Here is a 13,060-nt window from a genome sequence, read left to right on the forward strand (position 1 = left end):
TTTGTTTGGATGTCCACGGTCACCCCTGCCCTCTTGAGCAGAGTGGCCCCAGCAGCAGAGTGTCTTTGGGTGATTGCCACTGTGACACTGCCTAATGGCTCAGTAAGAGTTCAAGAATCATGGCTGGTCCTTTAGTCCTTGTAACTCGAGGGTGACGGAAGCCATTTTATCGTGTGGAGGGCCTGTGTTTCTTTATGACACTGGTCTATACATGCCATTTATCTGTTTTCCAATTGTGTTTTTTTCTTATGGATGAATATGAATTTTGCATACAAGGTAAGGGAACTGTTCATCTTTCATTCATGTTATAAGTACACTTTAAAAATAACATTTATTAATTTAGCGTGTGAATGAGTGTGTGTGTGTGTGTGTGTGTGTACAGCTTGTTGGAGTTGGCTCTCTTTCCACCACGTGGGTCCTGGAGATTGAACTAAGATCTTCAGTTTTGCCTGCAAGCTCCTTCATGTGATAAGGCATCTCATCAGCTCTGTGAATTTTTTTTTTTTTTTTTTTTTTTACCTGTCAGTTGTTTACATGTGTGGTAGTTTCCTTGTAGGTGTTTTTATTCTTGTTGTTTTGTTTTGAGACAGGATATCTCTGTGTAGCCCTTGCTATCCTGGAACTTGCTCTGTAGACCAGGCCTCAAACTCAGAGATCAGCCTCCTGTGTACTGGGATTAAAGTTATATGCCACCGCTGCCCAGGTTTCTTTTAGGTTTTCAATTCTTCTGTCGTCAAGTCCATTAGCCATTTACCCCAAGGTTGCTGATGGTTATGTGAAAGTCCTCCTTCCCTGACTGCGAGGTTCGGGTTAGGGCTCTCTGTGGACAGGAGAGGATGAGGTACTAAAGGTGGGCTGAGTCTGCAAAGTAGGGGAGGCTGGCCGTCAGCACAACAGCCTGAGAGCCAACGACACAGGCGCAGGGCAGACGGGGCCAGGCTCTTTGGGACACCAGGGGAGAAGAAAAGCTGATGACCTCCAAGGCTCGCCTTAGAGATCAAGGTGGGAAACGGTGGTGAGGGGTTCAGCAGCCACAGAGCTCAAGGTCTGGTCCTCAGGATTCAGAGCCTGACTCACAAAAGGAAGTGAGGAGCTAGCTTTCTCCAGGGCTGTGGCCAACAGAGAAGCCACTGCCCATGGGAATCGCTACAGGGCAGCCTGGAGCACCCAGCAGTGGGCTGAGAGGGGTGGCCCATGTCTACCCTAGGAAGCAAGGGAATCTGGGAAGACCAGAGCCTGTGTGTGTGGCACTCAGGAGACAAAGGCCATGGTTTCCGTTTAAGTCTGTTTATTTTCAGATAACACGAGTCTCAACCGGCTTGCGCTCCCCAGCACATCTCACGTTTGCTTTTTATAATTTAATTCTAGAAAAGGTTCAATGACGCCAGCCAAGTACAGTCTCATATTCAAATGTGAGTTCTAGGTTAGGCATCCACCAAGGGTGATGCTTGGCAGAGATGTGGGTGTGTGCACACGTGTGCACAGGCTTTATAAAATGTTCCCTGTTGTGCCCGTACACCCTGTTAACAACTTGGCTTTTCTTCATCTGCTGTCCACGTGGGCAGTAAATGTTTGGCAAATACATAATTCAGTATAAGTCCCATACGATGGGATTTCACAACCAGGCCTAACCGCTGAGATATTACTTAATTTGTTAAAGTGATAAACAAGATTATGACGTGTAAACAAACAGGGCTTGTGCTCCAGCTGTGTCCAAGTTTATTTTACCAAGTCATAAACACAGGCCCTTTCTCCAGGCCCGATGATTGGGTTTCTCCTTCCTTTTGTCGGGGGAGAAGAATGTAAAGGGGGAGCAGGGGCCCTCGCACTGGGCTTTCCGGCTGTGACTCTTGAAGGAACCCATTCATCCCCAGTGTTGGGCAATGCTGCCTGCCCAGGGTCCTTCTGGGGTTTCCCATATGCAGCCTTTGCCAAGCAGGAGATTCGATCTCAGCTCGACCAAGCTGGGCCCCACACTCCAGGGATTCAGAGCCTTGTGAAACAGGCTGAAAGACCCGGGTCTTTGGGGAAGGAGGGCCAGGGGTCACAGCCCTCCTCCCACCTTACCCCGAACTGCTCCTCAACCAAGACTCTGTAGTGTAATTCCATCTGAGGCCTGGCGACAAAAAAATGGACAGGCCCATTCATTATGCCGGGAAGGCTTGGAATGGGGTCACTCTCTCCGGCTCCTGGAAGCCTATGGAAGAGGCAAAAGGAGGCCTCTCTCAACCAGACCCTGTGGCTTCCCATGGGCTGGTAACTTTCCCTACAGAACCTGAGAACTCCCAAACTACCAGTAGCTTCTAGCTTCTCAGCCCTTCTTAGCAGAAGGCTTAGCAAAGAACCCGTTTGTCTTCTGTGCCTTAGGAGGGCTGTAGCTGAGGGGTCAGGCAGCGGCTCGGACCTGCTGGCTCCACATGGAGGCCCTTCCGTAGGCATTACCTTCTCTTGCGAGTACATGCCTCCAGCCGGCCCAGCTCCTCATAGGACTGATAGAAGATGTCAAACTCCCTGGCGCCCCAGCCCCTCCAGACAGCCAGGCACCACTCTGTGTTTTCGTTTGCAAAGCCGCACACTACGGTGTCCTTTGCCACCACTGCGGCATCCACCAGGACCCTGCAGAGAGATGGGGTCTGAGATCACCCACAGGAGTCCTCACTAGGTCAGGGTAAGGCCTCCCCCTTCATGTATAGCCTCAAAGTGGGTGGAGTTACTGAGAGGGTGTCATAAACTGCTCAGTCTAGCTCTGGAATGGACTTGAAGGTCCCGATTGTCCCTGATAGTCTGGCCTATGGGATGGAGCCTTATAATGTACCTAAAAGGCCAAGGGCATACATTTACTTTTATAAGCGCTGGCTGTAGACTAACGCTCTGGAAGACCACCGACTGGCACAAGCAGAGCAGGCATTGCCCATGCCTCTCTTTGGAATTCTGGTGTCTAGAATAAACCACCAACTGAATATTACTGTTCAAGAACATGAAGGTCAGAGGGATGGCTCAGTGGGTAAAGGGGCTTCCCTCCCTATGAGGCAAGTTTGATGACCTAATTCCTGGAACACACGTAAAAGCAGGAGGGAATCAACCCCTACTGTCCTGTGACCTCCGCAGGCACACTGTGACACATACCTGCACCCCACAGTGAAAACACAAGAGTAACCCATGAGTGTCCTTGTTGCAGGCCCCTCCCATTCTGTCCCCCACAGACTCAGGACATTCAGAGATTGAATACGTTAGACAGAAAGTCTGCCCTCTCAATGCCACCACTGTTTACACTGTTTTGAGGCTGTGAGCTGTTTTGCATGGTCTGTCCGTGCACAGCATGCTTCTGCTCAGACCACAACCGATAAGACTCCCTGCATCCTCTTCATCCTGGTGGTGTCTCTGCGGGGCTGGTGGCCCATCTCTGGGTCTGGTTGTATCTCCTCCTCCTATGCCCAGTGTCAGAGCCCCACTGCACATGAAGGCTCTCTTTCACCAAGGTATCAAGAGTCTCTGGTCCTTCCTTGCTTTTTTGGCCAATTCAGGTCTTTCTCCTTCTAGCAAATGTGCCTGACTCTTGATAAAACCTGTCTCTGGGGGTGGATGACTAGAAAAGGATACAGGTCCAGTCAGAGTAGGTGTGCCAAGGTCAACCGACCTGGTTCTGAGGACCTATTTGCTTCCAGAAGCCCAACTTGGAAGCTGGGAACTACTTGGGCACAAAGCTTCCTTGTACCAGGTCAGCCAGGGTTCAGGAGCAAAGCCTGATCTTATTTCCAGAATTGGTCACTGAGAAGATCCATTGCCCCAGGACTCACTGAGAAAGCTCAGTGCCAGCAGGCAAGGGAACTAACTGGACATGACATGAGTGACTGGCTGCTTGTCACTGACTGTTCTGCTTTGGGCAGAATGGCACTGTGGGATGATATTAAGGATGATATTAGAGAGCCTTTGCCCGAGGATGAGTGACAGCGCATGCTGCCAGCGGATCTACTACGTTGTCAAATACTGCACATGTTTGGCTTCAGGGCCTTTCATGGGGGAGCTTCAGGGTGAGGGATAAACACTGCCAGGAACTCTGGCCTCACACCAGGCTTCCCTTCTCCCTGGCCATGAAGACTGTGCCCTGAACTGGCATGCTCACAGCAGCGACTGGCATGTCTCCTGGCACTACTCACTGCAGATTAGCATCAAGTCACACTCTCAGGCTCAGAGAGGGGAGCTGCAGAGTGGGACCATGTCACCTGGCCCTATCTGGTGCTTCATGGGCTGGTGGGTCCCCTGACATGGGGTGGGGACCTCTCCTGTTTGGTAGGAAGGACAGTGAACTGACTGGAGAGACTCTCGACTCTCATTTCAATCACAGCTGAATCTGGCCCTGGAAATACACCTTTGGCAGTGTACTTGATCCTCAGATACACAGATACCCCAGAAATAGATATCCTTGGCCAGTGGTTGAGCTGCCTGGAGGACCCCACTTTGCTTCTGTTTTGTTCTGTGTCCACACTGGTGGATCCAGAGGTTTATCTGTGGGAGCTGGGGGTGGGCAGCAGGGCTGCTGTGCTAGGCATGTGTCTAGTGGACATGTTAGTGAGTCCTGAGGTTCCCCACACCTCTTCCCTCAGCCCTACAGAATGGTTCTCAGTCTTACCCATGCGGATTGAGCTCTCGGGCTTTTAAAACAGCAATGACTCTGCCCCGCTGGGCACCTGAATCCTTCTCCAGGCCAATGACGATGATGTCTCCGCCATGTCTAAGGAACCAAAACCAAGACAGGGGAAGGGTTGGCTCAGGAAGCTGTACTCTCTCCAGTGGACATAGCAAGTAAGGTAAGGAGACTGAAGTTTTCGTGAAGGGGGTGTCAGTGGATACACAGTGTGATGCAGAAGAGGACATTCCCCACAGGAAACCTGAGTGTGGCTGCTGTTTGTGGCACCTTGAGCTTTCTGTGTAGACATTCCTAGATTTACTGGAGCGATCACTTCCTATTCTAAATCCAAATGGCAAAGTCTGCTTGGCAGAACGGCCTAGATGGATCTGGGAAATCTTTAAAGAAGCCACAGGTTCCACTCAGCCCATCCCCAAAGCAAGAACATTGGGCAGCTCAGAAATGGTGCTTCCACACCACAAAACTTACCTAGGGACCCAAATGAGGTCTTTGACAGCAAGCACCTTCACAGCCTGCAGGTGTTGGCTGAACGTCTCCCCATCCATGGGACTCAGGTCATGCTCAGTTCTGTCAGAGGTGACCATGGGCTCCTGCAGCCTGTCTGGGTCTTCATAATTGGCAGAGAAAGGCACACTGGAATAGCTGGTGAGAGAGCTGGGCAGACTGGAAGGGGACCTGGGATCTTGGTGGGGTGGGGACGAAGAATACGAGGACATGGAACAGTAGTCAGTGAGCGAGTCCTGGTGGGTGAGGATCTGCATGCCCAGCTCCTCACTGTACATGATGCTCACATCTGCGATACACTCTTCCTCAGGCTCCTTTGTGGTGGTTATGTGACTGCCTGGGGTTTCTGGGACTGAGGGCTGCACAGAAAATGTGTCCCTGAGAGGATTGGGGTCCCCACAGAAGTACCGGGCACATAGCTGGTAGGTGGCTGAGTGGTACATCACTAAGGAATTGGCCTTGTCGTCGAGGCACCAGACCATCTCCTCTCCTCTGCAGTCTGAGCTGCACACGAGTGATGTGACCATAGATGGAGCTGCATAGGGCTCCAGCCGCCTGCTGATGTCCAGGATGGTGCAGTCAATGACGAGGAGGCCGGGCCCATTGCTGTACCAGACCTCAGTCCCACTGTTGACCACTTCCATCGCCTTCACTGGGTAGGGGTTCTGCCGTGAGTCTTCGTCTGGGATGCAGAACTTGGACCTATTGGCTGTGTGTGAGCACAGGTAGGAACAGCTTTCTTTTGGGGTACCCCGTGCCGCAGGAAACACAGCCACGAGTCCATCAGCCAGGCCTGCCAGCACCAGAAAGGAGTTCTGTGGGGGAAGGGACAGGGACACATGATGCTTTTTCATGTCACACATTCTAAGAGAGAAACCACAGGCACTTCTCTATATGTGTCTCAAGTGGTCACATGCTCTCCCTTAGGGCCTCGGAGAAGTAAAGCCTTTGAAATCTTGGCCTGCTCAGGGGTCTCAGTCCAGAGACAATGTAGCCTTGCTCCAGCAGAGCCATGCCCATCACTGGTGCTGTGAGGCAAGAGGTGAGCCAGGGAGAACTGTGCCCATAGTGCCAAGGGCATCAAGCAAGGATGCCACCACCTGGCATTGGTCTCTTGCTACATGAGCAGCAGGGAGCTGCCTTTCCTGGATGCCATGAAGGCCTCTTGAAGGGCAGGGTAGAATGCTCTCCCTATTGTAAACAGTTTATTAACATGACAGCTGTTGTAAGCATGAGTTCTGTTCATTGCTCACATGGTGGGGAGCTCCAGAAAAGCAGGGGCCAGGTCTCTGTGCCCACCACTGTCACCTGGGCACTGCACTGGCATAGGAAAGGGTTAAGGCTCATATACTTCTGTGGCCCTGGATCCCACTGTTTTTATCAGGTGGACAATATATGTCTCTGGAAGAAAGAACTTCTAATTTAACTCTCCTACAGGCATGTCTTGGCCCCGTGTGCCCACATCCACACACACTCTGAAGAGCCTGAGCTGACACTACTGAGGAATTTGACTTTCCATGAAGCACAATTTCCTCTGTAGCCACCCGCCAGAGGTTACTAGGCTGAAGCCAAAGTTGCAGGTGCAAAGCCAAGTGCAGGCTTCCTGGGGGCATCTCCCAGAGCAGAGCTGAGCGGGGAAAGGGTCACAGAATAAAGTCAGATCCCAGCCTTGTTCTAGCCAGGGGGGGATGACAGAAAGCCACTTTGTTAGGAGGCAGGGTGCCTGTGTGGAGCGGGGCGGGAAGCTGTTCAGGGTAGTGGAATGAGTGGCCTCTCACACAATATCCATAGTAAGGAGCCCTAGGAAAGTTTCTCAAAATCCATCTTGAGGATTTAGGTCAATAAAGCAGCCAGAGCAAACAGGCCATAAGTCTTTCTGGATCCTGGCTCTGCTGGTCGGCGTGAGGAACACCACGTTCGTCGGGATGTGAGCGTGCTTGTGCAAGAATGCACGCACGGTCTGCCCTGTGTGGCCTCCGAAGGACAACCTCCACGGGGGCAGGAACCCTGCACAGAAGGCTCATACAGAGTCTGCTTTATTTTCCCTGCTCCGGCAGGAGGTGCGCCCTGGCTGGGGCTCTGGCTGTCAGGGACCTTCAATAATGCTTTGTGTCCAGTTCTCCAGGCCTCTGGTGTAGGGAGATCCCAGGTGCCTAGGCTGCCCCTGGGGCTGCAATCATAAATGACTGTAAGGTTCATTTCATACCTATTTTCTGTCTCTTCTGTTTGTTTTTATAAAGAAATGAAACTAGATCAGGGTAGAGAGAAGAGCTCACAGGTTTGGTGACTCAAGAAGGCATAGCAACCGTTAGCTTCCAAGTGCCCAGCCCAGAACTCTGGGCTCCATAGGTTTAGAGACCTATTTCATTACTATTTGTGAGGAGCCGACAGAAGGCGGCTATCATCCTTGCAGCCATCTTGAGCCATATACCCTGACCAGAGACTTGATTGCATTAGCCTACAACAGCTGAGCACACTCTGATAACATCTTGCTTTAGATACCCAGGATTTTCCCTTGGGTGTGTGAGACTAAAAGGTGTGTGACTTAAGGGTGTGACTTAGAGATCAGATTTAGAGACAAGACCTAAGGGCATGATTAAAGGCTTGACTTAGAGGCGTGGCTTAGAAGTGAGACATATAAAAGGTGAGAGGCAGACAGGAGAGTTCAGAACAATTTGGAGTAACAGAGATTCAGACACTGGAGTAGGAATTAGGCATTGAGGAAGAAGACACTTGGACTAGAGAACTCGGAAGAACTTGGAATTAGACATTAGGAACTAGGCACTTGGAGAAAGAACTTGGAACTTGGAGGCACTAGGGACTAGGAACTAGGGACTAGGAACTCAAGACTTGGGACTTGGAGAAAAAGAGAGACTGAAGAATAAACGGGATTGAATCACACTCTATCTGGTCTCCATTCCTCGCATCCGTCCTCACTCTCTCTCCTGCTGAACCCCGACCCTCGGACTGAAGCTGCTTGGGGCAGTGTGGGCTCTAACAGTTTAGTCCCCAAGGCCTTTGGCAGTGTGGTCCCAACATTGACAGAACGGTCTGAGACATTTTGGCCCCCAAACGTGGGCCAGAGCGGTTCTCAACAACTATTATCATCCTTGTTTTAGGTGGACAAACAGGGACTACATAAGGGCACTCAGCACATTTTAAAATGCTGTGCTAGGAAGCACTGCTTCTGCATTGGTGGAAGGCACTCGTTGCACCCACAGGCCCCTGTGGCCTGTCTGGATCCAGGGAAGGAAGCAGTGCCAGCCAGCTTCTCAGAGGAGAGGTTCTGCATCCTGACAGTTCACCAGAAGGGAAGGTGAAGCTCCTGTGTCTACTGTTTGGAGGAGAAGACCCAGGACCAGTTAAGTGATGGCCTTGCCAGCCCTAGTAAGGCTGGATTCCATGCCAAGATGTGATGGAGCTGGGACTGCGAAGCTCACTGAGTAGACGGGGTTAAGAGAGTGAGGGAATGTGTTTGCTGGCCAATGCTGGGCAAAGGACTGAGGTCTGGGAAGGAAAGCGAGTCTTTGAGAGGAGGCATAGACAGATAAAAGGGAATCAGCTATGCCCACTAATCAGAAAAGACAGTGGCCAGGGCAGGGGAGAGGCTCCCAATACCTTTATCAAGAGAAGGGGCCATGTGCAATGGCTTACTCCATCTTCTGCACCAGTGTGAAGCTCATCTAAGCCTGGGCCTCTGGCATTGGCTCATGGATGGTAGACACTCCATGTTAATGGTGGTCACACATTAACATGGTCTAAAGCTGGCTATGATGTAGGCAAAGTGGCCCAGAAAGGTGTGACTCCACTGTCCCCAGCTCAATCCACTGTCCCAAGCAAGGAGATCCTCCCATACTTGGTGACAGACCTGAACATTCCCCTCTCCCCACCTTACCTTTTTAATAACAGGTACTGCCAAGAAACAGGTGACAACAGCCGGGGTGTCCAGGGCCTGCTGGGGCATGCTTAATGGGCACATACCCTTAAGGCTATAGATATAGATTTTCTGGTCCTGCAAAAGCAGACAAGCTCACTGTAAGAACCAGATAAGGAAGTGACTAGCTTGTCCTATTAGGATGCTTTCAGCCTGGGGAACCCCTTTGGTACCTTAAAAAGGCAGCATTTTGCTTACTAATTCATTTCTGCTTTTTGTTTGAAAAATACAGAAAAATAGTAGAAGAAAGTTAACTCATAGGTGATCCTAAGGAGCAGAGGACAGACCATCTCAGAAGCCCACCTCGGCTACGCATAAGCAGCATGCCACTAGCAAAGTGAGGTCACAATACAGTGACAGCGTGCCATGGGCAGGATCACTTCCTGTAGGATGCACATGGGGTCACCTCCTCGGTCCATCACCTTTAAACATATTTAGTGAATTTGTTGTTGCCGCAAAGAATTACATTGGGATAGGCATTCTTAGAGATCTTACTGTGTATTCTCTTAAAACAGATTAATTCTTGAGGTTTTAGTCCTATGGGTATCTACGGGCTTGTGGAAGATCTATCTACTTCTAAACAGTCATGTAGGTGGATTATGGTGTTACTTTCCCTACTCATAACCCTGGAGCATTTGATTTGGGGTAGTGTTTGGAATTCCTACAAGATAGCTACTTGGGTCTTACAATGACTTCTGCATACAGAGGCAGAAGATCTCCAGGGATGGGCTATGCTCCGTGGCCCTCACAGTATTATGAGGAAAGACAGCATGCCATCAACACACCCAGATTCTCCTGCTGAGAGTCTCTACCCATCCTTGCTACTCTGAATCCTTGCTTCCAGCTGGTGACGAGCGGGGGGGGGGGGGGGGGGGGGGGGGGGGGAGGGGGGCAACAGCAATTTCCCCTGGTGATCTACCTCACAGGACCGATGACATTGTTTTAGGGATTGCTCAGACACAAGCTGGGGCTACCTGATAGTCAAGTTGACTTTGACATCTTGTAGTTTTATAAGTCTGGTTTCCCTGGGAACTGTACCCCTCTCACGCTCACCCTGACACGGGCCCTGCAGGCTGGCAGTTACCTCGGTGGCTATCCACACTGAGCTCTGGACCTTGAGCTGACAGCTCAGCTTCATCCCAGGACAGGTCATCCTCTGTACTTCCAGAAGGCCCTTCTCTGTGTTGACCACTGTGTAATTCCTGTGGTTAGCAACAACATATGGTTAGTTCTGGATAGCCAGAGGCCACCTCCTTTCCCAGGCCGGTGGAATGGCCTTGGAACAGGGGTAATCATTTAAGCATGAAGGGTCTATCACAGGTTCATGTTTTAAAGATCTGTTTTCCAGATGTAGGAGGTACTATTTTGGCATGCTCTAGAAACGCTGCGAGGAGATGGAATACTGGTAGCAGGGCTTTGAAGGTTATATCAGGACCCCAGTCTCCCTCCCCACCTTCTCTGTCTCTCATTTCCTCTCTCTGCATCTTGTCTTCCCAGAAGTAAAAGAGAGCCTCTGCCACCATGCTGTTCCTCCCAAGGGCAGGGGACTGAGACTGCAGGGACTGGACACAGAGAGTCTGGATCAGTCATCTGCCCTTGAGTTGTTTCTGTCAGTTATTTTGTTCACAGTGACACAAAGGTAACTACACACAAAGGATGCTGTCTGCTACCCTGTTCACCTCTAGAAATCAGAAGTACTCCTTGACTCCATGACATTGGGTACATGTAGGTTTGCCTGCTGTGTAAGGCTTGAACATGAAAGAGAAGGCTAAAGATAAGGTGTGCAAAGTCCACACTTGACTGGCTGGAGCTCAAGACATGCCTCCAACCTGTGTGCTCCGAGAACAGCCCACAGATAGTGAGGAGAGCAACTTCTTGGCTCACAGGCCTGGATGTGTCCAGCACCACTGCCCCTCCACACGTCCCCAGTGTCCTATGCATGGAGGAGGGAGCGAGGCACAGTAGAAGAGTGGTTAGTTGGTTAGCCACTCTCCCCTAGTCAGAGAGAAAGTGGAGCAGAGATGGAGCAGCAGACAGGAGCCATGCTGTGAGCCCAGACTTTGGAAGGTTTCGCCATCCCTGACTGACACCAAACGGCTGGAGATGATCAAAATGGATACAAAACTTGCAAAGTAAACTTTCTTCAAACTTCTATCTATTCGTTTTAGTCTTTTCTCCTATGTATTGATAAAAAAAAAACTTTAATGATACTGTAAATACATTTGCTTAAGAAAAAATACAAAATTGAAAAAACCAGAGTCTAGCCACAGTGGTGTCACGTTGTCCTGGTTTTCCTGCCTCTTTTCTTTTCTTTTTCCGTGGGTCAGTCTGGGTTCCCTGCTCTGCATACCCAGGTAGACGCCCCCCCCCCCACTCTCCCTTCTTTGTGTTGGTGGGAGTTTTTAAGGACCCTCTCTTCCTACTGGGGAAGATGATTTTTTCCCCAGGTCCAACTTTCTCCAGCATCCTGCTCATGTCTGAGAAAGGGGAAAGCAAGCATCCTGAGGTGGATGAAAGAGGGTCTGCCCCAGCATCCACAAACCAGGTTGGCTCTGGAGTCCCAATAAGATACTCCCAGAAGTCTCTACCTGCTTATTTGCTTCTCTTATGTCAAATGTTCCAGGCCTAGCCCTAGAACCAGCCATTGATAAACCCTGCTTCTCCTTGGTACTTAGAGACCATGTCTACTGCCAATAACAATTTTTTGGTGCTCTTCAATGGAAAGAATTAGAAATGTGAATTTATTTTCCCCTCTGTCCATGCCTCCCCACTGATAGCTTAAGATCATAAGATCCACGCAAACTTCAGAGTCCATTCTGCTAATCCCACCCTAGTCAAGTCTTATGTCTAAGTCTCTCCAGACTGTAAGGCCTGTAAATGCTCTCCACTGGGACCGTCTGAAGACTACGCTAACTTTCATGTCAGGGGCAGGAGGGGTAGCATGCACTGGACAACCCTACAGGCCATCACACAAGACCTCCATTCCATGGAGATTCCATCTCTTGCCACTCTCCTTCCCCTGACCTTGCCTCTGAGTCTCAGGAATTCTTTCCCTGTCCCAGTGAGTCTTCCCTACACTCTACAGCAGATGTCTTGTCTTCTGCTACCGACTGCTCTCTGGGCCATACAAGCTGACCAATAACTGCCTCCCCACCCTTTCCAGGCTCTTCAGCTCACTCTGCCTTGGGTCATATCTAGCTGGGGACCTTCTAGGGCCATTGTGTATTCTCCCTTCTTTATGGTCTCAGGTCCTATGGCCTTCTCCCTAAATGCCCCATTGAAAGACCCTCAAGTCCTGTTTCCTCTCTCCTTCCTGGTGAAACAGTCAGGTTTTCAGCCATCTTCAGTCTAGGAGATGGAGTGAGCAGAAATCATATAGCCAGGCTGGTGGGTTTCTTTGCAGCTTACTGTGGGTCTCCATACTTCCCTGTAGGCATCCTGGCTTCCCAGGTCATGGTGGCCATTTTGGACCTTCTCTTTTCTTCTCGGCTATCTCGTTCTCCTGTTCTCAACTTTTTGCCACTTCACTATGAAAAAAGAGCTGAGACCAGAGGGACTGCCCCCAGCCAGTTTTTGGAGAGCAACCCTTCTGCTCTGGTCTCCTGCCTCCCTCTGGCTCTGGTCTCCTGCCTCCCTCTGGCTCTGGTCCGTTGGCTTTCTTACTCCACCTCACTGGCTGCTCACCCTTCTGCCTTTGGCATTACCTAATGTCCATGCTCAGATTATAGCTAACTTCATCTGAAGCAAGATTCTCCCTCTCTCCCTGGAATTGGGTTTCCAACACACCCAACCATTTCTTTGCTTCCCTTAGCTTCAAAACTGTGCCCCTCCTCTTTTTTCAAGATAGGGTTTTCTGTGTAGCCCTGGCTGTTGTGGAACTCACTCTATAGACAAGGCTGGCCTGGAACTCAGAGATCTTTCTGCCTCTGTCCGCTGAATCTCTTGGATTAAAGGTGTCTGCCACCCCAGCCTGG

At 50.4% G+C, this 13,060-nt stretch overlaps 1 protein-coding gene across 4 annotated transcripts in view; it reads right to left on the reverse strand.

The window, feature by feature from the left end:
- Positions 1-1,271: 1,271 nt before the first annotated feature.
- Positions 1,272-13,060, reverse strand: part of Lrrk1 (leucine rich repeat kinase 1) — a 135,562-nt gene continuing 123,773 nt past the window's right edge. For 3 of the 4 annotated variants that reach the window (XM_076935476.1, XM_076935471.1, XM_076935480.1), the window contains 6 exons: positions 10,171-10,288; positions 9,048-9,164; positions 5,117-5,967; positions 4,631-4,732; positions 2,443-2,616; positions 1,272-2,197 (listed from right to left, as the gene is read on the reverse strand). In XM_076935476.1, the coding sequence (XP_076791591.1) occupies positions 1,987-2,197; positions 2,443-2,616; positions 4,631-4,732; positions 5,117-5,967; positions 9,048-9,164; positions 10,171-10,288 (1,573 nt within the window). In that variant the 3' untranslated portion in view covers positions 1,272-1,986. Of the gene's footprint in view, positions 2,198-2,300; positions 2,617-4,630; positions 4,733-5,116; positions 5,968-9,047; positions 9,165-10,170; positions 10,289-13,060 lie in introns of those variants that run through there. The other variant, XM_034513505.2, reaches the window with a different exon arrangement.

Source organism: Arvicanthis niloticus, chromosome 1, assembly GCF_011762505.2.
Source record: "Arvicanthis niloticus isolate mArvNil1 chromosome 1, mArvNil1.pat.X, whole genome shotgun sequence".
NCBI classification, from domain to species: domain Eukaryota; kingdom Metazoa; phylum Chordata; class Mammalia; order Rodentia; family Muridae; genus Arvicanthis; species Arvicanthis niloticus.